The sequence below is a fragment of the Dendropsophus ebraccatus genome, chromosome 3 (assembly GCF_027789765.1).
Source record: "Dendropsophus ebraccatus isolate aDenEbr1 chromosome 3, aDenEbr1.pat, whole genome shotgun sequence".
In the NCBI taxonomy this organism is placed as follows: Eukaryota; Metazoa; Chordata; class Amphibia; order Anura; family Hylidae; genus Dendropsophus; species Dendropsophus ebraccatus.
In genome coordinates this window covers 86,585,522-86,611,921 of record NC_091456.1, presented here as the reverse complement: position 1 = coordinate 86,611,921, position 26,400 = coordinate 86,585,522, and the positions used below count along the sequence as shown (strand labels likewise).

The window sequence follows — 26,400 nt, the reverse complement described above, 5'->3', positions numbered from 1 at the left end:
CAATTGCTTGTCCTCCGCATTACCTGTTTTATGTAAGCACAGTTTAATTAATTTGGCTTCCGTTAATGTTAGATCAGTTCTCTGTTACACATTAAAATGTGGCCTTTGACCTTTTGCACTGCCCCACCTTTTGATCCTCTGAACAATATAAATGCTCTCTACAGGAAATTAGAAAGGGCTTTTCAATCTTGTACTGTGGAAGACTGTCAAAACTGTATTTTTTCAGTATTGTCTAATATTTCCTTCCTAGAAACATAGACAAGGCATATAAGGCTGAGATACGATACATGAAAACATCCAATTACAGCTTTAAAAGTTTCTATTAAATTTTTTTTAAAATCAATGGATGTCAAAAAGTTCCATTGATTTGTGAATTACTTCTATTAAGAAATCTCAAGCCTTCCAGTACTTAAAGCGTAACTGTCATGTTTTTTTTATTGCAAAAATCAGTAGTATAAGCGATTTTAAGAAACTCTGTAATAGGGTTTTTTTTTGCCAAAAAACCTTCTTTCTGTACTCAAAAAGCAATCTCCCAGCCTCCCCCCCCCCCCCCCTCACTTCTTGTCTGTGCATTATCAGGCAAACACGTCTTCATTACAGAGAAGCCAGTAAAAACGGGTTCTGCTGTTTCCATTATATTCTATGGAGGAGGGGAGGGGCCTAAGGGAGATGAGCGAGCAGGAAAAAGAGACATAAAGGTCAGCTGTTTGTAGACTGTCTGGGCACCTAAAATGCTGGATTCAGAGGTCAGAAAGGTCAGTGGTTATTTAGGAACTTACTGAGAGAAGATTGCAGGGTGTTGTGCTGTGCAGGACTGCTCCGTGCTCACTCACTCCTCTCAGCCCCTCCCCTCTCCATAGCCACATAATGGACACAGAAATCATGCTTCTTCTGAAGTCAGGGGGGAGCTAGGAAAACTGCTTTTTGGAGTACAGAAGGAAACTCTTATGGTAAATAAAACCTATTACAGAGTTTCCTAAAATCGCTTGTACTATTGATATTTATTGTTTTCAGAAAAATGACCCTGAAATGACAGTTACGCTTTAACAGCTACTGTATGGCCTGAAGTAGTGTTGGATTCTTTCCAGTTTGACGCAGTGCTCTCTGCTGCCTCATCTGTCTCTGAACTGTCCAGAGAAGTAGCAAATTCCCATAAAAAACCTCTCCTGCTTTCCCTGACAAGGCCAGAAGTGGCAGCACAGAGCTCCATGTTAGACCAAAAAGAATACAGTTTTTGTTTTGATTGTTTTTTAAAAATAGAAGTAATTTACAAATCCGTATAACTTTCTGACACCAGTTGATTAACAAACTATCCCCCCCTTCTCCCCGAGTAATCTTTTAACCCCTAGACGACCCAGGGCGTATAGTTACGCCATGGAAGTCTGTCCCCAGACGACCCATGACGTAACCTTACGTCCTGGGTGTTCCTCCCGCTATGAAGCGTGCTCCAGAGCGGAGCGTGATTCATAGCAGGTGGGGGCCGGCTGCAAACAGCAGCCGGGACCTCACCGGTAATGACACGCTGCAGCGATCGCGCTGCCGCGTGTCATTAACCCCTTAAACGCCGCGATCGCGGCGCGACCGCGGCGTTTAAGTGTAAGTGACAGGGGGAGTCCCCTGTCACTTACCGATCGGGACCCCCGCAGTGTGACTGCGGGGGTCCCGATCGTTGAAACGGACTGCCGGAGGTCTCTCACCTGCCTCCGTGCGGTCCGATCGGCGATCTGCTACACTGAGCCTGCACAGGCAGGCTCAATGAGCAGATCGCCGATAACACTGATCAATGCTAAGCCTATGGCATAGCAATCATCAGTGTATAAATCAAAGTAGTGAATGTAAAAGTCCCCCAAAGGGACTTCAAAAGTGTAAAAAAAAAAAAGTTCAAAACACTAACACACTACCCCAAAGCCCCTCCCCCAATAAAAGTCTAAATCACCCCCCTTTCCCATTATATAAATAAAACATATAAAAATAAATAAATAGATAAACATATAATATACCGTAGCATGCGTAATTGTCCGATCTATTAAAATATAACAAGCGTCATTGTGATCGGTGAACGGCGTACACGAAAAGAGGGGAAAAAGTGCGCAGATTACCGATTTTATGTTACATTATATATTAAAAAAAATCAATAAAAAGTGATCAAAACATCCGATCTTCACAAATATGGTATTAATAAAAACTAGAGATCATGGCGGAAAAAATGACACCCCATATAACCCCGTAGGTGAAAAAATAAAACAGTTATAAGCGTCACAATAGGCCCATTTTTTAATATTTAATTGCCAAAAAAAAGGATTTCATAAAAAAATACATATATAACATTAGAGAATCTGTGTAACCTGCATATGGTTGTGTTCGGACTGACCTATAGAATAATAGTGTCATGTCGCTGTTACCATATAGTGCATTACGTAGACACAGGAACCCCCCAAACGTTACCATATTGCATTCTTTCTTACGATTTCACCTATTTATATCTTCATAAATAATATATTTGGAATTCCATCATACATGTTATGGTAAAATGAAAGACGCCATTACACAGTACAACTATTTCTGTAAAAAACAAGCACTTACATGGCTTGTAGATAGAAAACTGAGAGTGCTGGAGCTCTTAGAAGGGGAGGAGGTAAAAACGAAAACACTAAGATCAAAATTTGCGCGGTCCACTGGGTCATTTTGGGCCTGGTCCTCAGAGGGTTAAGTTACCTATTCAAGCTGACATGAGATGTTTTCACAGTACAACAAGAAACACAGTTGAAGCTGACACCTACTGTATATATGTAGGGTCTCTGTGCCCTATATAGTTTTGTTAATCATTTAAGGTGCACCTGTCATGAGAGCCTCTTCCGGATTAGTGGTGAAGTCCACTAACAGAACAGCCGGTCTCTGCCTGGATCATCCTTAAGCACCTGCCGGATGATCTTTCCAGCCGCAGGGTTCTGATGCAGGTGCAGCAGCGCGCACCCGCATCAAAACCTCCCACAGCACACAATAAAGCAAGCGGCCGGAGCCGCTCGCTTCATTGTGTGAACTGACAGGGTTTCCTATGGCCATTGAATTGCAGCTGCAAAAAACTGACAGTTATTTGCAAAATGTCAGTTATTTGCGGTGCCGCACGGGATCCTGGCCGGAGCGCAGGCCCGGATTGACAATCTGGCAGATCTGGCATATGCCCGCTGGGCTGCCAGAGTGCCAGTTCGTGGGGGCCGCCTGGGGTGAATAATTAAATATTCCTTTATTAAAAACTAGCAGGTAGTTACTCGGTCACACCACTAGTCGTCTCTGCTGAGGCCCCCTGCTGGACTGAGGAGGCCCCGGCAGCTGCCAGACACTTCCTGTCAAAGATGTCACTGACAAGCTAACAGGCACCCACAGGGCCACCCACTGCCAATCGTCTGTGCTGAGGGGCCTCCACTGGACTGAGGGCCTCATCTCAGCTTGTGAGTGTGTGTGCTGGTGCCGTTCAGAGCCACCATCAGGTCAGAGCAGTTATCAGGGCCCGGGCCTGCACCCAAACTGCACTTCTGTCCCCCTCTGCACTCTATATGGATGGCCTCCCCTTCTTAGCAGCTCCCAGGCTGGACACACCACAGACCATCCAGTGAGCTGTGTCCCCTCCACAGTTAATAAACGTGCAAGTGACAGGCAGGAAGATCAGCAGTGGCCCCCCTCTTCTCTGTCCTGATCCCCTCCCCCCGGAGTGATGTCTGCCCCCTCCTCTATACAGCTCTGCAGTCGGGTGCAGAGGGGGAAGGGCTGCAGGCTGCATGGCCCTGAGCAGAGGGAGAAAAGATGGAGACAAGTGCACACCTGGAGTTTCTACACCTGTATAAAAAGTAAGTGTGTGTGTGTGTGTGTGTGTGTGTGTGAATATCTGTGTAATGTGCCTGTTTGTGTGTGAATATCTGTGTGATATGTGTGTGTGCACATCTGTCATGTGTCTGTCTGTGTCAGGGTTAGTACTATACATGTATAAATGTAATCTGCATGTGTCTGTATCTGTGTAATTTGTGTATCTGCATGTGCCATGTGTGCACATCTGTTGTGTATCTAGTTGTGTAGTCATGTGTCTAGTTGTGTTTTAGCACTATAGAGGCATATAGATAGCATGTAATTACCATGTGTTTGTATATGTATGACATGTATGTGTGTAGTTGTATATCTATGTCATGTGACTATTTGTGTGTTAGTATGACAAGATGTATGCTTATGTGTGTACATGTATATGTACATGTGGGCTGTCTGGGTGGCACATAAATGCTCCAACCATCCATATTCTGTTGCACCCCCACTCTGTGATTCCTGAGCTTCATGCCCAGATCTGTGGACAGCCGCTGCTTTCCAGTAATAAAGTAGATAGCAGGCAGCACCCCACTATCCTGTGTAGCTGCAGGCTGATTTATGTCTGTGGCCAGCAAGGGATGCAGGCAGTGTGATGATATCATGTACACTGCAACCAATCACAGTGATCACATGACCTGCATGGTATCATGGCTCACAGCCTGTAAACATTATGGTCACCAGAACGTCTGCATTATAAAAGGAGCTGATCCGATTTTTATTTTAGGACATCTTACTTTTTTTTATTTTTTATTTAACATCTGTGTTATGTGTCAAAAGTTAATTTAAATACAGTAATACCTGACATTTTTGTGTATGTGTGTGTCTATGTGTGCTGTGTATGTGTGTGTCTATGTGTGGTGCTGTGTGTCTATGTGTGCTGTGTATGTGTGTGTCTATGTGTGCTGTGTATGTGTGTGTCTATGTGTGGTGCTATGTGTCTACATGTGCTGCGTGTATGAGTGTGTCTATGTGTGGTACTGTTTGTATGTGTGGTACTGTGTTTGTACGTGTGCTGTGTGTACTTGTGTGTCTATGTATGCTGTGTGTATGTGGGTGTCTATGTATGCTGTGTGTATGTGGGTGTCTATGTATGCTGTGTGTATGTGGGTGTCTATGTATGCTGTGTGTTATGTGGGTGTCTATGTATGATGCCTTGTTGTGTGGTCGGCTGACCAGTTACCTTTCTATTCAGGCTGACTGCGGCTGCCTCATTCACCTGTGGTGGTCCTGTGTGGCTGGTGCCCCCTCAGCTCAGTGACTAGAGGTGAAGGCCTGTGTTATATATTGTCAGCAGTGTCAGAGGCAGAAAGTATCATTCCTAAGGATCACTATCAGGACAGCGACATCTGTGACACTTTGCTGCATCAGGGCAGGTGAGTTGTTAACCCCTGCAGCACCCTTATGTATTCTCTAAGTCTAACTTCTACATGTTACTTGCATATTTTTTCAAGCCCATATTGTGGACAGCCTGTCCCAGTCTGGCTTAAATATGCAAATAACACGCTTATGTGAAATCATCCTTATTTTGATACACTACTGTGTGAATATCAGCAAATTTTGTGGGCTGGTAGGTATTGTGTGCCAGGGCTGCTTTTCGGTCCCAGTCCGGCCCTGCCGGAGCGTATAATATGTGTATTCGCTCCGGCCGGGATCCCATAGAGGAATAGGCAATGTTCAACACTGCATAAAGTACGGCCGTTGTTGCCGATGGCAACGACTATACTTTTATGTAGCATGAATATAGCCTCAACTTCCTGGATAAAATGGTGATGCCACAACCTGACTCCCAGAGCTGTGCGGGCTGTGGCTGCTGGAGAAGATGATGGCAGAGGGGCACTGAGGGACACAGGGCACTGGAGGGACACTGAGCATCCCTCTGCCATCATCCTCTCCAGCAGCCACAGCCCGCACAGCTCTGGGAGTCGGGTCGTGACATCACCATTTTATCCAGGAAGTGAAGCCTTGATGCAGTAGTAAGTGCAGGGAAATAAACACATTATGTGCATTTCCCGTAATAAGTGTATATTGGTAATTTGTATAACTTTTGGGGCGCAATACAATACTTTAATAAAAATTTTGCCAGACTTCTCCTTTAATGCACATAACCCCTGTCTGTGTTAAAGAAATAAACATGCTCAAAATCACCCAAGACTATGTTTACACACAGTAAAATGATACCAAAATATGTCCGTAATTTTGAGTGAAAAATACAGCATTTTTAATGTAATAAGGCTCCATTAAAGTCTATGGGGAACTAGCCATCACTGCACACACAATATGCAAAAACCGACCATAATTGAGTATGGACATAAAAATAATGAATGGGGAGGAGGGGTGTCCTTAATTTGGAAGTCCTTGAGCTTGCCATTTGACAAACAATTTTTTAACTGGGCAATCTTTCATGGATAAAAGGCTGTATATAGAGTGGATACAGGTTTCCTGGGGGAGGCAGCCTGGGGGAGGTTAAAGCGACTCTGTACCCACAATCTGACCTCCCCAAACCACTTGTACCTTCAGATAGCTGCTTTTAATCCAAGATCTGTCCTGCGGTCGGTTTGGCAGGTGATGCAGTTATTGTCATAAAAAAGTTATTTTTAAATTGCAGCTCAGTGCCCTACGGGAGTATCTGTGCCCTAACTTTGCACCACCCCCTCCGTCCCTCCTCCCCACCCTCTTCATCATTAGGAATGCTCCAGGCAGATTGCTTCCTATTCCCCACCTGTGTTACCACAGCACATGGGCTGGAACATTAAGACACCTGTACAATGTTTAAACAGAAGTAAATGATCCAGTGGCATTCCTAATGATGAAGAGGGTGGGGAGGAGGGGGTGGTGCAAAGTTAGGGCACATATACGCCTGTAGGGCACGGGGCTGCAATTTTAAAAGAACTTTTTTATGACAATAACTGCATCACCTGCGGAACGGACCGCAGGACAGATCTTGGATTAAAAGCAGCTATCCGAAGGTACAAGTGTTTTGGGGGGGTCAGATTGTGGGTACAGAGTCGCTTTAAACCTCTGTTTCAGATCTGCAAATGTGGACATAGCGCCCTGGGTGTTAGGATTTAATTTAATATAGCTTTCAATAAATATAGTTGTACAAATTTGTAGTATTAAGTAGTAATTCATGACTTGTAAGACCTCTGCTTATAGGCAGTGAATGAGAACCTTTATTGTTTTCTTCCAGAGGCTGAAAAGTTGTTTTGGTCATGGGTAAGTTTCATTGCAGTTATGAAAACTTTCTCTCTTACTTATTCTCTTAAAATAACTCATATATATGTATTAATCTAATTACAAGGATAAACCTCATCCGCTATAATAAATACATGAGGATTCCCATTCATGGACTGCAGAGATCCTGAGAAAACATAAGGACTTGGTACAAGACATATAATTGAAGGAATAAGCCTATTTGCTGAGACATTTATAATTGCAAGGTATTTATACACTACATATAATCGGAGGTTGTATATTGTATAAAAAGAGTGTTATAAAGCAGCTGTTGTACAATTTATTCTTGATATGACCCAAACATAGCCTACACTGGCCTGTGTGAACTAAGCCATATAGAGATAAGGGCAAACCATGATTAGATGACATGGAGATTCCCCTGTAATTGCTATCCATATGTGCTTGTCTGATAAGAGATAACATGGTGTCATATCAATTGAAAGCTTATTTTATATGAGATAGTAAGTATCATCTGTTGGAAGTAGAATGTTTGCAAAAGAGAAAGGAAGTGTACCGTGGGAATTGTTTTCGGTGTGGTTCATTTTAAATGACTGACTAAATATAAGACTGTTGTTGAGCTAACAAAGAAAAACTATTTTCTTCTTCCACGCTATTTAGATAAAGTTCTGTGAGATTCGGGCAGGAATATGTCAGCTGCTATATAAGACCAGCACTCCTAACCTTCTGTAGAACAATGTAATCTTCTTTCTTAATCAATAGAAATATAAAGTGCAACAAATATAACATTACTTCCGTCCAACTCACCAGGAACACCCAGAACAAATTTAATAATGCTATGTTTAAACAAAGCCAAACAGCTTATCTACAAAGCAGTGCCAACCCATCCCATAAGAAAATACCAACCATTGGCAAGAGTAGTTATGCTGGAATTCATGGAAGTAGCACATTGTTTAATTACTATGGCAAAAACAGATGTCCTGCTGCATGCGACATCTAATTTATTCCTTTATTTCTTTTATATTCATAGTGCTAAGATTAACAGGGATTATACAATAAACTATTTAACAGCCAAGTAAATAAACAGATGGTATTTGTATTAGTGTTTAATAAAAATCCTAAATAAATAAAAAGTAATCAAAATATATAAACAGATAAAAATGTATATAATATATATATATATGCCAAATCTGCCAATAGTACTAAAAGCAGGGGCATACCTAGAAATGGCTGGACCTCCCACCCACCGACAACTATGCCATCAAGTATAGTCCTAACCCAGTGGCGGATTAAAAGTACCCTGGGCCCCGGGCTGTCCACCCAACCTGGGCCCCCCCCCCAGTCAATTCGCCCACATTATAATCCACTACTGCCCCCCCCAATGCTGTCCCCAATAAACATTGCCTGCCTCCCCTGCCGGCTGGCCCCAATAAACATAATGTTTGGTCCCTTGCTGCTACCCCCAGTAAGCATTGCCCACCCCACCTCCACTGCCCCCAATAAACATATTGCCACTTGTTCCCCCGCTGTTGCCCCCAATAAACATATTGCCACCTCACCTGGTCCCCTGATGTTGCCCCCCCCCAAGGTCACAGCAGCACAGAGGATGTCAGGGGAGGAGGGTGCTGATCTTATAGGGGAGGTCGCAGGTTCCCACCGCACAGAGGATGTCAGGAGAGGAGGGTGCTGATCTTATAGGAGAGGTCACAGCAGCACAGAGGATGTCAGGAGAGGAGGGTGCTGGTCTATAGGGGAGGTCACAGCAGCACAGAGGATGTCAGGAGAGGAGGGGGCTGATCTATAGGGGAGGTCCGAGCAGCACAGAGGATGTCAGGAAAGGAGGGTGCTGATCTCTAGGGGAGGTCCCAGCAGCACAGAGGATGTCAGGAGAGGAGGGTGCTGATCTATAGGGGAGGTCCCAGCAGCACAGAGGATGTCAGGAGAAGAGGGTGCTGGTCTTATAGGGGAGGTCGCAGCGCCCAGCAGCACAGAGGATGTCAGGAGAGGAGGGTGCTGATCTATAGGGGAGGTCCCAGCAGCACAGAGGATGTCAGGAAAGGAGGCTGCTAATCCTATAGGAGATGGTCCCACTTTATAGATGGTCTCCCTCTTCCCCCCCCTTATAGATGGTCCCCCTCTTTCCCCCCTTATAGATGGTCCCCCTCTTTCGCCCCTTATAGATGGTCCCCCTCTTTCCCCCCTTATAGATGGTCCCTCTTCCCCCCCCTCTATAGATGGTCCCCCTCTTTCCCCCCTTATAGATGGTCCCCCTCTTTCCCCCCTTATAGATGGTCCCCCTCTTTCCCCCCTTATAGATGGTCCCTCTTTCCCCCCTCTATAGATGGTCCCCCTCTTTCCCCCCTTATAGATGGTCCCCCTCTTTCCCCCCTTATAGATGGTCCCCCTCTTTCCCCCCTTATAGGTGATCCCCCTCTGCCCCCCCTTATAGATGGTCCCCTTCTTTCCCCCCTTATAGATGGTCCCCCTCTTTCCCCCCTTATAGGTGATCCCCCTCTGCCCCCCCTTATAGATGGTCCCCCTCTGGCCCAGCTTATAGATGGTCCCCTTCTTTCCCCCCTTATAGATGGTCCCCCTCTTTCCCCCCTTATAGGTGATCCCCCTCTGCCCCCCCTTATAGATGGCCCCCCTCTTTCCCCCCTTATAGATGGTCCCCCTCTTTCCCCCCTTATAGGTGATCCCCCTCTGCCCCCCCTTATAGATGGTCCCGGATGGGCCGTCCGTTCCGCCGTCAATCTTCTCTCCTTCTGCAGTCTCCGGCTGAGCGCGGCTGCCGGGGGTGTCCCGTCCTCTCCCCGGCAGCGGGCGCATCACACAACTCCTAGTGCCGCCTGGGCCCTGACTTCCGGTACAGAGAGTGTCAGTACCGGAAGTCAGGGCCCCAGGCGTACAGGGAGCTGTGTGATGCGCGCGCTGCCGGGGAGAGGACGGGACACCCCCGGCAGACGCGCATCAGCCGGAGACTCTTGTGACCGCAAGCGAAACAATGCTTGCGGTCACAAGAGTGCAGTGGCGGGGGGAAGGGGGCCTCCCGGGCGGCATTATAATGTGGGCGGCGTGGCATGGGCCCCCCCGGAGCCTCAGGCCCCGGGCGGCCGCCCAAACCGCCCACATTATAATCCGCCACTGTCCTAACCTTATATTACATGGTTCCGAGGCCAGTTCTGAGGCCATTTGCAGCACCCGGGAGGCACGTTCGGCCGCCGGGTGATGCAGGTAATGTCAGCTCAGGCCCTGATGTGGTGGGTCCCGTAGCAGCCGCTATGGCGCTTGTTCCGCCCCTGGCTAAAAGAAAAGAAAATGGGGGTGTTAGCATAAGGTATTGATTTCATAATTTTAAGAGGCATTATTTACACTATTTTGGAATACTGAAGTAATAAAGGTGGAGCCTTTGTTCAGAATCCTCATTTCTTGGCATAAGAGGAAAATGGTTGCAAAAAATGTTCCACTTTAGAAATGGTCCTGTATTACACAGACAGCCTATTGCTTTAAATAGTCACTATGACTAGAAATAAACGAGCACGCTCTATTAAGTATAGTATTCGCTTGAGTATTAGGCTGCTCAAAAGTACTCAATACTCAAGCAAGTACTGTGGGCTGCTCGGTTGCTCACAAAAATGCCTGTTGAAAGACTGCTCAGTGCTCAGTCAAAGCTATAGAGACATGAATGTGCAGATCCAAAGAATCACAATCACAAATAAGGGAGGGCGAAACGGGCGCAGTATATTGCAGCCCGTACATGACAGGGTGGGGAGGAAGGGGTTAAGTTAGGGACCTGGCTGCAAGCATGGTGGCTGTGCCTAGGGAGCAGCAGCCATTCAGGGAGTTTGTTGCTCTATGTAAGAGCCAATGGGGGTAATGTTAGGAGCGTGGGGGGGAATGGTTTAGCTGGGGGGTAGAAATAGGCTGGGGGGGAGGGCTTACCTCAGTCTTCTGCGTCCGGACCCGAGACAGCCCGTCCGCCCTATTGCTTTTGCCTGGGCGGTGGAGTGGTGGCTTGTTCCTGCTCAGTGTCGCGGCAGCCCGCGGAGGGGTGGTCACGGATGGCCCTGAGTGAGTTGGTTTGGGGGCCCATTTAAAGTGAACCCCTGTTTTGTTATCTGGAATGCGGTTTTGGATTCGGTGCAGGTGGTTACCGCTTAAGCAGTTATTCTGAGGTTCCATAGGAACCAGGGGGACAGCAGTACATGGCATATTTGCCATCCCCGAACCGGCACGGTGCGACTGGGGATTATAGTTTACACTTGTACTGCTTGGTTGGGCTATCAGTCATCTCCCCATATTGTTGCTATGTTATATGTTTACAAATGCAATCATAAAGTTGTTATGATAACAAAACGTTTACAGATTAATTTTATGTTTTCTATTTAATAAAGAGGCTGCTGTGGCCAGTATTCAGCATGGTGTCCGTTATTGGGGTAAAGGGAATTGTTAAGGTGGGAGGGTAATGTTGGGTGTTAGGTCTAAGCTCCCTCTCCCCATAATCTGCCTTAGCCAGGTCATGACAGCCAGGCCTGTTGGGAGCTCACTAGGAGAGGGGTGGGGGAAAACAGACCAATAAAAATAAATGGTAGAATGTTCTGGACATCAGATTTTACCTGACTGATGTCAGTGTGTGACCACACACCCCTCCACACAGACACAAACAATAATGATAGTTGGGAAGTAATAGGATTACTACTTTCATTTTTAAAGGGTTGGTTGCTAGGGGCAGCTGCCTTATTTTCCTTTTAGGTCCTATAAGATGATGCGTTTATAACTGAATGATTGTTTAAATTTGAATGATATAACGATTTTCTGCACGATAATTGGCCTGTGTAATAGGGCCCTTACAATACTCACACAATACAGTGAAAACATCTCCCGTTCTAGGTTCTGCTCTTTGGGCACTTACTATAGATGTCATTAATAACAGAGAGGGGTGGCAACCTGCAGCTGATCTTACTGACTTCTGTGGCATCTTTTGGACCTGCTAAGTTAAACCAAGGTCTTGAGGAAAACTGCATCACAAGCTGCAGAGACTCCTCACCAAACTCGAAGACTCAGCAGACTCCTCAACAGTCATGAATGCAAGTTGATCAAATGCATCATGCTACTGCTCGTGCTTCTGAAACACCTCAGGAAACTCAGGCCAGGCAGCAAGCTGATCAAATGTGCCATACTGCTGCTAGGGCTGCTGGAACACCTCAGGAACATGAGACACTGAGAAATAAAATACAGCATGCTGCTGCTCTGGCTGCTGAACACACTGACACTTTATACCCAGGCAGCGCTAGGTACATTTTCTAATTATAAAATAATCATGAACTCTTTCATCATAACCAGTGGGGCTAAAACTAAACTGAGACTTCCTGTTCTGTCTGTGCTAATAGGAGGAGGCTGCTGTAAAGTGATCTGTACAGCATTACTGTGCCAGGTGAAAGCAGTAGGTAGATAGCAACAGTATAGGACAAGCCACAGCCGTAAAGTGTACCTGTGATGACTGCCCCTTCCAGGTAACCGCAGAGTGCAGTAACCTGGGGTTGCTAGGTTTTGTGAGCAGCAGGCTAGGTGTTAGGGGTATCAACTAGTCACGGTGGCTAGGAGAGGTATGCCCACCCCGGGTATACTAACACTAAGGTTTGAAAAGTAGAGATGAGCGAAGCAGCCGGAAATTTTGTGTCAAATTTTGTGTCAAATTTGTTAATATTCGTGAATCGAATCTTAACATATTTCAATAAAGCAGCCACATTATAGTAGCTACAATACTGGGAATATTACAGAGAGACATATTTGTTAAAGCATATTGTTGTAAAAGTGTTAAAAATCAATCAGCCAGCCAATCATCCAATCTAATAAAACCCAACTTGTATAACACAGACTTGCTCTGCTTTAATGCCAGCTGCGATCCTGCACTCTCCTCCACACACAGCTGACTGGTCACCTCCGTAAATAAATCGCCTTATATAGATGGAGAGGGGAGGTGCTGACATCACAGAGGGGCCTGCAGCTGATTGGATGGGCGCTAGGGATTATGATTAATCCCTTTCTCCCACCCAGTGACACTCCCACCCAGTGACACTCCAGACAGCATTATGTTTTTTTTTGCAAATTTCTTTAATTTAACAAATTGGCAGGAATTCGCTTTGCAGAACGAAGCAAATATACAACGCTGCCGATTTGCTGATTCGCCGGATTCACTGCTGATTCGCCGGATTTGCTTCACTCATCTCTATTGAAAAGGTAGAACCAGTGTAAATGCAGGTACCGGTGCAGAGTAAGCACAGAGTCCAGTTCTTGCCGCTGATCCAGAAGGGGCGATCAACACAGGTGCACGGAAAGGGGGGGGGATGATAGGTGATTAGTGGGAAAAGTATACTTATCATTCCATTCATCTATCTTTCTTCTCTATTGCCACTCAGCCAATCATGGGCTGAGGTGGGACACTGCGGGAACATGCTCCATGAACCAACTCTGTGAATGTCCTTGAGTTGTCCAGCCAGAATATTGCAAATTATACAATTACCCCCTATTCTGTGGATAGGGGGTAAGTGTCCCTATTAAGGACTGAATGGCTCAAATAATTCTGATGCAAAGATAACATAATGCAAAGAGATAAATAAAACTGCTTGTGCAATAAAAAAGCCCTGACACAATTTGCATCATGATTATAATGGAGGCCACTTTGCTCTAGTCTGAATATTTGTGACTATGCAAAATTGCCATTTTTCCTTTTTTATAAATTTATAAAAAGTCTAAAGTCTTTCTAAATACATTGTAGATTATTGGTATGATTCATTATTGAGGTTTGGTTCATGCGTTTGGTTCTGTACAGAATATGGCTATGTTCAGATGCTGTAAAACAGCAGCCATTGTTTGACACGGCCGTTGTTTGCAATGTCAAACAATGGCCGCTGTTTAACATTTTCTTCCATATGATACTCAATATTGGCTGGACGAACATTATTTAGGGCCCATTGTAAACTGCCGGCTGTATGGGTGTGTCTGAAGGACAACTAACCATTGACTTTCATGCACACTACGGCCGGAATGACAGCCACACAATGTGTAAACTGTTAATTAATTTTGCCAAATAATTGACAGGGCATTTATTTGTACAGCGCCGTAGAACAATGTCTGTTGTGTGCTACATAGTGTGCACAACAACGGCCATTGTTTTATTGAAACCAATGTCAATTAATGCATGCTAAACACTTTGGCCATAGTTTTCCCATTAATTTACATTGTCTGAACATAGCCTATAACATATTTTATGGTTTGTGAACTAAAATGTAGAGAATAAAAATTTTTTTGATTGAAAGACAATCTAGTAGCAGATTTCCCTTTTTGCATTACTCAGCAGTTACATATTTAGTGAAAAGAAATGCTATTATTATCATATAGTCTGTGTTTACATGATGTAAAAATAATTGCAAACAATGGCCGTTGTTGTTGAACATAAACATTAATAATGGCTGTTGTTTTGCAATAACGGCCGCTATTTGCCTTTATTTTTACATTGTGGAAACATAGCCATGCTCAAAGTTTCTCTATTTCCACTTTCTCACAATTGGCTTACCGTCTTCCAACTCATTCTATACACAGCACTTACATAATCATTAACATTGCACATTTCACTTGAAGCTAATCCTGCTTCATCTTTCTTCTTAAAAGAAACTGAAGCTTCCTTACTGATTGGACATTTTAAACATGAGCCTTATCAGACCACTCCACCTGCACACACTGCACAAGCAGCTCATAGGCCCCCTGTACTCCGAAGAACAAGGACACACAAGGGGGCAGACAGGACTCTGCAAGATATATTCATATCTGGAGGAAAAAGATATGTCCAACGGTGACCACATTCTATCTAGAGACGGTCCAAGAAAGCCCTTATTTTTTATAATAATATTCAGTGAATGGGGCTTCCCAAAGAAGAGTACCATGAAATGGTTATCAACAATAAAATAGGACACATCTAAGCAGAAATCTGTGTTATAGTGCTTTGAGAAGAAAGTAAAAAAAACACAATAAAAGGGCAGACTAGATGCACCAAGTGGCCTTTTTCTGCAGTCAATCTTCTATGTTTCTATTATCGATGTATTTATTTTATAGTAACATCACACAATAGTTTTCTTAACATCCCCAGTTTATTTGTCTACTTGAATATTACAGGAATATTACATACTAATAATAAAAATAAATACTACTAGTAATATTGGGACTAATAATATTATAAAAAGGATAGGAATTCTCATGCTTAATATTATTTTAATCTACTGATATGTGTTTTGGTGACCAGCTGTTACATTTTCTTCCTGCACAAATGTGCTACAACTATTATGAAACAGAAATGTGTGCTTCTTCGTGTCACCTGGGGTTTCACCATGTCCAAATAACATGTTGCTTAAGAAGTAAAGTTGAAGTACAGTGACTTGAGCATACAAAAAAATGCTATCTCATTCTGCATGAAGTTAACCCGCCTCTTCCACTTGACAAGCATATAACATAAGGACAAGAGGTAGATTTCAGACTCGGGAACTTATTTCTTTTTTTTTTTCTTTTTTTATATTTAAACTATTTTGCAAGTGGCTTCAATGTGACATCTGAAGAATGAGTCACAGGCTGTTTGCTCCATCCTGCCCAGAAGCTACATGAATGTGCTGCCCACAGGAAAGTGACGCCTTGCATCTGATACAAAAAAGGGGTTTCTGCTCTCAAATTATTTTAGATGTGCAGGGGAAAAGAACTGTAGTTGCCAAGAAGTTAACAGTGGGGGGAGTGCTGAAAGACTTTGTGATATGACAACACTGAGCACTGTGCACTTGGCCCTGGAGACATGTGTACTGCTCCTGCTCTGTGCCCATGCTTTTACTGGTAAGTTTCAGTTCTGTATAACATTTGCTGCTTGTGGATTTATTCATGTTTCTTGGCATAACATTGATTATTATAAAAAGATACATTGTATTCTGTGCTTTTTTGATATTATTGGAGTTAGAACTATATGTTATAATTAGGGCTGAGAAATATTGTCTGAAAAGAATCACACTTTTTCAGTTAAGGGTGGTTCTTTATTTTAGTCTCTTTTTATTCTTAAATACTTAATACAAAAAAAAGTCTCAATTCATTTACATAAGGGAATTGCTTGCTAGTCTGTCTGAATATCTAATGATAATCAGAATTGCCCCTGGTGCTATGTGGGATCACTCACACTTTTGAATGGGCCAATTCTAATGATTAATGTATATTAACAGATTGCTGTGTATACAAGCGCCTTTTGTTAAAAAAACAAAAGTCCCATATTTTATTTACATAAGGGAATTGAATGTGCATTAGTCCTTTAGGTAATATTTCATCTGAAATGACCTATTGTTTTTACTAGGTTAAAGTAATTAGGTGGATTTTTTTTTCATTGTTCTGTATCACTGAAAAAATTCTGTAATCTTAAAGTTTTCACTCAATTAATTCTCAGAATAACTTGACATTTTCTGTTCTGTACAATTTTTAGTAGTCATCTCATTATCATCACAGCCCAGATTTTATGAAAAGTAACACCTATGTGTAGCTACAGGATCCATCATTGACAGTAGGTCATGGTCAAAGCTAACCTCCTCCCATGCTTGGTTAAGGCTGGATAGCACAGCCTATATGTTGCACTTGTGGACGTAAAAACTTACCTAAAAATAATCAAATTGAGGTGCTGCTACAGTGCCTTACATTGTATGCAGTGGCCCTCTCTGCACAGGTCACATCACATGCTTTGAACAATCTTCTAAAGAATTCAATCTTTAGAATACAGGTACTCATCATTCATGTAGTTGCTGGAAAGCTTATCATTGTATGTGTTGCGCAAGATGGCTGCCCCTATAATTATGTACAATAAACAGAATTTTCAAAAATCAGGAAATAAAATTTAGAGTTATAGAAAAAGCACAGTTTGTTATTCAATACTTTTTACACAACTCCTAATACAGTCAATGTATGGTATGCAAGCTGTTTTCAGCCTTTCAACCACCCCCAGCTGCTGCAAGCAGAACAGTAGGGGCCTGGGACCCTCGATCTCAAAATAGATGTACGACCAAGAATTGGGACTAGAATCTAATAGACATTTATTGCTTATCCTGTGATCATGTCGTAAATGTCCCAGATGGGAATATCCCTTTAATTTCCCCCAACACTAATCAGGAACACTGTACAGAGAGTGGAAAGATTGATAACAGTCAGAGACTCTGACATAGTATAACACCATCAAAATCGCTATGCTGTCTCAGCAAATCTCTCGATGGGCCCCAGTCACAGACCAGTATAGCTGCTCTCTACATGCAGTTTTGGGATCCTGGAAGAAGGATACTTCATATGGATGGAATCGGGTCTCTCAGTCTGCTAAGCCAGCTGTTTTATCAAAATGGATGCTCAGACTTCCCTCATCTGCTGCTGCTTCCCTCAGGTCACATCTTCCAAATGCCAGGTTCATCTCCTTTGGCAACAGCACAGCCTTAAAGGACAACTCTGGCGTCAGCAAGAAAAAATCCCGTCAACCCCGTCCGCATCTTCATCTTCTTCTTTACTTCCGGGGTCCCATGGCAGGAATGAGAGCAAAAAGGAGCCGTTTCGCCTATCCCCCGATAACCGCTACATGCAGCCCCATGACCGTGACTAGTTTAGACTCCAGGAACACTCAGATGACTAGTTGAATTACTGGACAGTGCGGAAATCAATAAAAGTCATTTTTCGGGGGTTTGTGGGCTGGGACTCAGGAAACACACCTTTGCTTGGGCTCTGTGTTAGAACTTTTATTAACAATGATAGGCTAATAGCAAGTTTGGTGGTGATTGGTTCCTTTTAACAACATGTTCCCCCTGAATCCACATCTCACATAGGAAATAAATAAAAATGTATAAAAACAAGTAATTTTAGAGAAAGAGTAAGAAAGGTTTAGGTTGAACTGCCCTGTATGTCCCTTATTGTTTGGAAAAGTCTTTTCAGGTAGATGTTTTGTCCAGAAGACCTTTTGCTTGTGGATATTTGACATATGGTTAAGTAACAATGTCCATATTTCCAGCTCTGTGGTATCTCACAAAAGTAAGTCATCACATTTTGATATCCTCATTTTTCGATGGTGTCTTTCTGAGATGAATACCATAATGCGGAAGCTTTGAACTATGATACCCACATGTCATGCCTTACCATCCTGTTTTTCTCCCTTTCAAGTTCCTTCTGCTATAAACAATGGTGCTTTAATGTCACAAGAAAGCTCTGTAATATTTCCTGCCTTTAACACTTGACAGTATGTCATTGTACTAGTGACTGCTGTTATCTCCTGCACAGAATTCCCTGTTTATTCATTGCTTGGCAAACTAGCAGACGTACCTTGTATGACCAAAAGCTATTTAAAAGGTGAAGATTTGCAGAGAGAATGGCTGATCAAATATGATGGGTGGATGCAGACCCCCCCCCCCCTGAATCACCTATCCTGTTTGTTATGGCACCTAAAGGTCAGCTGACAGGTGTGCTATAAATTTCTTAGAAACAAATGACAAACTGACACACTTTTAATAACAGTAAATACCTGGCACCTAGTGGTCCAATATTAAGTAACATCTGACTGAGTTTTAAATGGCATGTGTCAAATCTCAGTAACATCCAGTCTATCTAAGGAGAACTATCAGTAGGTTTATGCAAACGAAGTTGCTGATATCCCCCTGCTGCTGCGTACCTGATGTTTGTGGCGCCAATCTTCTTTTTGCTTTGAGTCCTGCAATTTTTGAGCAATTTGATTGATTCAGCTTCATAGGAGTCATCTTCATATGAGCACTTGGACATTTCTGTCCCCACAGAGCACCCTCCTTGGCCCACCCGACGCCACTTTTGGCGATGCCAACTATGCATAGCAGCCAATGCCACCTTCCCCAGCATGCCTGCATGACCTCTGCCCTCCCTGCTCAGCCGCTTTCACCTGACAGGACTTCCTCGAGTGTCCTTGATGAATATGTATTAGGCAACAAAAGAGGTTGCAAGCAGGCAAAGGGGGTGCTCTAGGGGCCAGGAACACCCCCAGTGCGTCTAAGAAGCTGAATAACATATCTGATCTTGATCAAATTGCTCAAAGATGGCGGGACCCACCTCAAAAAGAAGACAGGCGCTGCAAACATCAGGTACACAGTACGAGGAGGATAATTCCCCTTTAAACAGGGGCTGGCCATTAACATGACCTAAAGTTTTGGAGTTTGTACACTGTGCTTGGTGTTAACCCAGAGAAGCATACCTGAGGACATTTTATGCTGCCAAGATGGTATTCAAACACCCCTTTCACCATCCCTAAAACTTAGGGGCCTATTTAGAGCTAGCTCCCTTTCCCCACTTTAAACATATATAAACGACATCTATATCCAAGGAAGATTCTATAGCCTTGTGACCAAAATGTTTTAATGACCGGTGAGTAATTCAACCATTTCTGAATTATCAGTATAATGCCGGGAGTGGAGCCCATGGTTTGAAGATGCTTCTATAACCTTTTCAATGAATGCTGAAGAATGTTTTCATCATTTATCAGGATGTTGCAGCTGTGAAGCTCTAATATAAAGCTCTGCTTATCAGACATTCCTTGTTTGGGACATGTAACCGTTTGGGCTGTAAATTATTATTGGTGTAAATAGGGGGTATCACACAATCAGTGCCAGCTTAATTCCTGATAACTTTACCTTTGCTGGCAATGGGACATCATATTAATAGAATGAACAACCTCCCAATAATTTGGTAAAACCATTTGGGAAATACAAGTCCTCCTGTGTCCCCATCCTGGATAATCCTCACATTTTAACTTACTGCTACCTAATCAACTCTGGTAAAGATTGGATGCCTTCCATCTTCGTTTGGTGCCCATCCACATCACCGCTGATCCCCTCTGAACCCTGAATTAGTCACTTCACGTAAAGCTGCTCCAGGCAGCAAGCCCTAGTACCAGCAGGTACCAGCACCAGCAGGTTTGTAGCAACCTGGGGAGTTGTGTGTGGAGGGACAGTTAACTGAATAACCCATTCTTTGCTGATACAGTCTTCTTTTTTGATACAGAACACCTTACCCACCTAATTATTGGGCTTGGATATACAAGTGATTCGGATTACAAGCATGTTCCAGGAAGAAATTATGTTTATAATCCAGGGTTTCACTGTATTAAGAATTAAAGGGGGTTTTCCATTCAAACAAAACTTTTGATATGTTGCTTACTATGGTGACACTAACAATTCATTTCATACTTGTTATTATCTATCCAGTCTCCTTCCCACAGTTCTGAGCTGATGCTTTCTGCTGAAGACACAAAAATCTGTGTGTGAGCCTTTATATCTGTCTCCCCCTCCTCCTCTCTTCTGAGACAGATGATAGCTAAACAAGTCCCTGGCAGGCTTTTTCTGCCACATTGTAGTCTCTTTGTAATGCTGGGAAGGTTAATCACAGTCAGTTCATTAGCAACTTGACCACACAATAACCCTCCCAGCATTACAAAGAAGCTATTAAGTTGCAGATACAGCCTGTCTGGGACTTGTTTACATCAGCTGTCTCAGAAGGGGAGGGTGGAGGGTGGAGAGAAAGGCTCACACATAGATTTTTGTGTCTTCAGCAGAAAGCAGCAGCTGAGAACTGGGGGAAGGAGACTGAATAGTTAAGTATGGAAGGAATTGTTAGTCTCACCATGGGCAGGAAACCATCTTTTTGTAATCAGAGACAAAGATATGTATGATCAGGGAAATGTCCCCACAGTGTCCTTTTCAGACAGAAGGGAAAGAAAGAGAAATGACTACTGTGGTGTAGTGTAGATACAACTTAACTTTTATTCTGGATTAGTCATAAAAAAAAATATATATTTGGTAGGATATTAAATATGATTTACGGGTACAAATATAAAATTTTTTTTACTGGATCGCGTCATGGGGGGGCATCCCCCCAATAGACACCAGGGATGTGGAAAATAACCTTTTTTAATGCAGCTGTCAACTTCGACAGCTGCATTTAAAAGGCTAATTAGCGGACAGGGCAACCGGGATTCCGGCGGATTCCGGCGGTTCAGAAAGGGTTAAAATGCACCTGGTGTTTTGCCTAGAACAAAAAAAAAAGAAGAAGATTTTTTTAATCTGCAGCAGGCAAGTCAAACTGGTGTGGCCTAGAGTGTCTTTGCCCCAGGTCTGTGACGCCTCTCCTTTCTTCCTCCCTGTCATGCAGACAACTTTGCTTTGATAATAAACAGCTAAGAAGTGTGTGTGTGTGTGGACTTTAAAAAACATGGTTTATTAAAGGGCTTTAAAGTGTACCTGTTGTTATAACTTTCAAAATCAACAGGGAATGTGAAATAAAGCATATTTGCCATTCACATCAATTTATTTTTTAGTTATCATGCTAACAAAGCTATACTTCCTTGTATACTGGTCCAGTTTCCTGAAAGCAGCTTTTTGGTCTTGTGCTGGTTGAAAAAAGTCCCAGTCATTTGCACTCTCACAGATAAGGCAGTGATTAGATTGATAGAAGCATTGAGCCGTGACACTCTGTACTGGCCAGGACATCCTGCGTTTAATCTCTTTTTTTCAACCAGCACAAGACTAAAAACTGCTTTCACGAGACTGGACCTGGATACAAGTAAGTATAGCTTTGTTTTAAAGCATGATAACAAAAAAAAAATTAAATGAAATTGCAAACATACTTAATATTACTTCACCTACTGATTTAGATTTTGAAAGTTATAATGATAATGCCCATTTAAATATTTTGTTAGATCATCCACAGCATGCTACATTCTCAATTGAAATATTTATTGTTACAATGTGCCTAGATATTGATGTTACATACTTGTAATGGTGCCCCTGGTGTCTTTCACAAAATGTCCACTTGATGTATCCAGTGTTGGCAAGAAAATGAGTTTTTATTGACTGTCACACACAATAGCACAAATCACTCCATTGTCCTTATACAGGAGTATCAAGGTGGTGGCACTGAACTACTATGCATGTGTGTCAACCTGTATTAGAGACATTAGAAGGACATTTTGATTTGGAATAAAAGAAATCCAGAGACACATTTAAAAAAAAAATCTAATTGATAAATTATCTTTTGCGCAGTCTCATAGATTAATAGATAGTATTAAATCGTAGGGTAACCCCTTTCATTGCGCTATGCATTTTGTATGAATGCATTCTCTTTTTGTCTTAAGGTTTTTAAAACAAAAAATAATCAATGCAAGGAACCAACTAGACATATGAGCTCATCGTTTAGGAAAAGTCCTTCATTCCTGTTAAGCTGAAGGCAAGACGGAAGCTTGTTAGAAGGTGGAAGGAAGTCCAAATCTTACAAGAGATTAGGTTATAACAATGAGCATCATGTTGACACAGTTATGTGAAGGATTCTTGTGATGAGGTCAGGGCAGGAAGTAACAGTGTGGTCATATAGTGATTGAGGCATCATTTTTACACGGCCAGGTGTTGAAGGTCGGAAAATTAAAGTTTCAAGGAACAAACATCTGGATTAAAGCATTTAAGAATAAAAGGCTATGTATATGTTTTATCATCAATACATGACTGGTAGCTATTACTATAGCAATAGTAGTTTATATTTTTGATATTACAATGATATTAATGTCCAATGGTCTAAAACAGTGGTGGTCAATCAAACATATAATAGGGTCATATCATAGGTGGCTCTACTTTAAGGGTTACACATCATATTTAACCAGCCAGAGTCTAGAGGAGGCACACACATCCTTTCACAGTTCACAGGAGTTAACTGTATTACTAACATTTCCATAGTTAAATATTCCCTGCCAGTAAGGTACTAAGGGGGGTCCCTCCTCAAAAGCAGTACCTACTACTACTTTGAACCAGAGACTGTGTCTTTGGGAACTACTGTAAAACTTGAGATATGAAAATTTTTTAATTCTGTTTTTACATTGTCATTTTAGTGTATTGAATGCAGATTGATAGGGGGAAAACTATATATTTTTTTGTTTTGGGGGGTCTGAAGACATTTCAAATGCAGTGCATGCAGACAGCCTCTTGCAGCAAGCCAGGGAGTGAAAGTCTTAGTGGGTAATATATTATCTGCGCTATCTTTATAAGGAGCTGGTACTTTTTTGAGCTGGGCAAAGTTTTACGGTTGTTGTGCAAAAATTATCATTAAGGCTATGTTCACACATAGTATTTCGATCAGTATTCTTTCAACAAAAATCAGGAGTGGGTTAAAAACACAGAACCTGTGTAAATCTTTCCATTATAGTTTTTCTCTGTTGCTTCCACTGCTGATTCCGGCTACAAATACTGACAGAAATACTGACCAAAATACTATTTGTGAACATAGCCTAAAGCAGGGGTCCTCAACTGGCGGACCGCGGTCCGAACCCGGACCGCGGAGGCCAGCTGTCCGGACCCCTGGTCAGACCTCCTAACCGCCCCGGATCCGGTCCGTCCCGCTCCCCACCGCACTGCCTCCCGCCCCATAGGCGTACTGTCCTTAGATGTCAGTACGCCTGTGGGGCTGGGGGCAGTGTCGGTCCGGCCCCCGGCTGATACGCGGTCTCTGGGGATGTCCCGGGGATTCCCCAGCAGAGCGCGCACCACAGACCTCAGTGTACGCTGCCGGCCTGTCCTTCCCGGAAGTGCAGGCCGGCGGCGTACGCTGAGGTCACTGATGCGCGCTCTGCTGGGGAATCCCCAGGACATCCCTACAGAGCGCGTATCAGCCGGGGGCCGGACCGACGGGAAAAGAAGAAGACAGCCGCAGCGGGGAACGAGGTGCTAGGTGAGTTGTTTTTGTTATTTTTTTTTTCTGTCTGGGGGGCATCTACAAGGGGAGAGCGCACAGGTGGACTATATACTACAGGGGGGACCTCACAGGGAGCTATATACTACTGAGGGGGCTATATACTACTGGGGGGAGCGCACAGGGGGCTATATACTACAGGGGGGACCATACAGGGGGCTATATACTACTGAGGGGGCTATATACTACTGGGGGGAGCGCACAGGGGGCTATATACTACAGGGGGGACCTCACAGGGGGCTATATACTACTGAGGGGGCTATATACTACTGGGTGGAGCGCACAGGGGGCTATATACTACAGGGGGGACCTCACAGGGGGCTATATACTACTGAGGGGGCTATATACTACTGGGGGGAGCGCACAGGGGGCTATATACTACAGGGGGACCTCACAGGGGGCTATATACTACTGAGGGGGCTATATACTACTGGGGGGAGCGCACAGGGGGTTATATACTACAGGGGGGACCTCACAGGGGCTATATACTACAGGGGGAAAGCACAAGGGGGGCTATATACTACTGGGGGGGACCTCACAGGGGGCTATATACTACTGGGGGGAGAGCACAGGGGCGCTATATACTACTGGGGGGAGCTCACAGGGGGCTATATACTACAGGGGGGAGCTCACAGGGGGGCTATATACTTCTTGGGGGGAGCTCACGGGGGCTATATACTACTGGGGGGAGCTCACAGGGGGCTATATACTACAGGGGGAGAGCACAGGGGGGCTATATACTACTGGGGGGAGCTCACAGGGGGCTATATACTACTGAGGGACAGCGCACAGGGGGCTATATACTACAGGGGGAGAGCGCACAGGGGGGCTATATACTACTGGGGGGAGCTCACAGGGGGCTATATTCTACAGGGGGAGAGCGCTCGGGGAGGCTATATACTACTGGGGGGAGCTCACAGGGGGCTATATACTACAGGGGGAGAGCGCACAGGGGGGCTATATACTACTGGGGGAGCAACAGGGGGCTATATACTACTGAGGGAGAGCGCACAGGGGGGGCTATACACTACTGGGGGAGCAACAGGGGGGCTATATACTACCAGGGCAGTCACCCCCTTTGTACCTAATATCAAAGGCCTGGTGAGAGAGAAAAAAATGCCAGTTTTCCCGCTAATAAGCAGCAATTCTGTATATAAATAGTTGAACGTTAGTGACAAAGTAACAAAACACGTTTCCTACTGATGTTCAGCTCAGACCTTCACCTGACAATAGACCCCGGTAAGTGGACCTTCACTAAAAGTTGTTGAGTACCCCTGGCCTAAAGTGTACCTGTCATAAAAGAAATCTTTTGACATGTCCTACACTTTGATTAATCGGGTGTCTGAGTGTTCAGATGCCGACTGATCAGTATAACGAGTGGGGAGACTCTCCACATAGTGTTTCTGTCAGGTTTTTTCAGCATAGCCATAGGCTAGGTTATTACTATGTAAAAACGACGTCCGTCTTTCATAATAACAGTCGCAATTGCAAGGCTATGTTCACACTTTGTTTAACAGCATCAGTTGTATAGCATTCAGTGTCTGTTGCCGCATTCAGGACATTCCTGCAGCCGATACCTCTGCAGCCGCCACACATTGTTAGAACAGCTATTATTTCCAGATGCTATTCATTAAACAGTGTCCTGAAATAATAGACAGGTACAATATTTTAACCCACATTCTAAATAACAGTTGTTAACAGAATGATGTGTGAACACAGCGGCATTGTATTGACTTCAATGCAATGCCGCCCCTGCAGTAAAAAACGGAGGCTGACTCCATTGCAATCAGCATCCGTTCTTCACTAAAAATTACATTGTGTGAACATAGCCAAAGTCATTTATTGTGAAATAACAGATGTTAATTGCAAAAGGACAGCTGTTATTATAAAAGAAGGACATTATTTTTACATAGTGTGAACCTAGCCATACACTGAATTGTACCTTGGACCCTAACTAGTTTAAGTTCCCAAGGTATTTAACAGAAATATATACAGGCTTAATCCTCCTTTACTGTATATTTCTATTCATAGATTAGGTTCACAATACGGTATGTAAAAATGGCGGCTGTCTTTCATAATAATGACCGTCATTTGTACAATGATTCCCGTTGTTATGAAAGATGGACGCCATTTTTGTATACTGTGAACCTAGCTCTACACTTATTTGGACCAGTCAGTTCCCTATTTGTGGAACTGACTGGTCCATAGTCAATCGATCTCTAAAAAAACTAGGACGGCAGACAGATTTCATCCATATGCTTTCAGTATTTGTGGATCATCTCCCTGACAACGTAAAAAATGTACATTCCAAGTGTCAAAGAGGCCTAAGGGTCCTATTACATGAGCTGATGATGGCGGCCTGATCAATACTGTAAACGAGCGCCAACCTGCTACATCGGCGCTCATTTGCTGGGCCTATTACACGGCCTGATAATCGTTTAGCAAGGGCTGCAGGGACATCATTAGCGATGTCCATGCAGCCCTTGCCTTTATGTAAAATAGTAAAGTATTAACTTACCTTACCACGTCCCTCAGAGGCCTTCAATGCTGTTTGCAGCTCTG

General features: G+C 43.6%; 1 protein-coding gene and 1 long non-coding RNA gene across 4 annotated transcripts in view; both read left to right on the top strand.

The window, feature by feature from the left end:
* Nucleotides 1-3,131: 3,131 nt before the first annotated feature.
* Nucleotides 3,132-7,310, top strand: LOC138787172 (uncharacterized). Its single transcript, XR_011362318.1, has 3 exons — nt 3,132-3,845; nt 5,045-5,225; nt 7,151-7,310. It is a non-coding gene; the product is annotated as an uncharacterized lncRNA (long non-coding RNA).
* Nucleotides 7,311-15,238: 7,928 nt separating this feature from the next.
* Nucleotides 15,239-26,400, top strand: part of SUSD1 (sushi domain containing 1) — a 106,249-nt gene continuing 95,087 nt past the window's right edge. For all 3 annotated transcript variants that reach the window (XM_069962142.1, XM_069962141.1, XM_069962143.1), the window contains exon 1: nt 15,239-15,915. In XM_069962142.1, the coding sequence (XP_069818243.1) occupies nt 15,840-15,915 (76 nt within the window). In that variant the 5' untranslated portion in view covers nt 15,239-15,839. The remainder of the gene's footprint in view (nt 15,916-26,400) is intronic.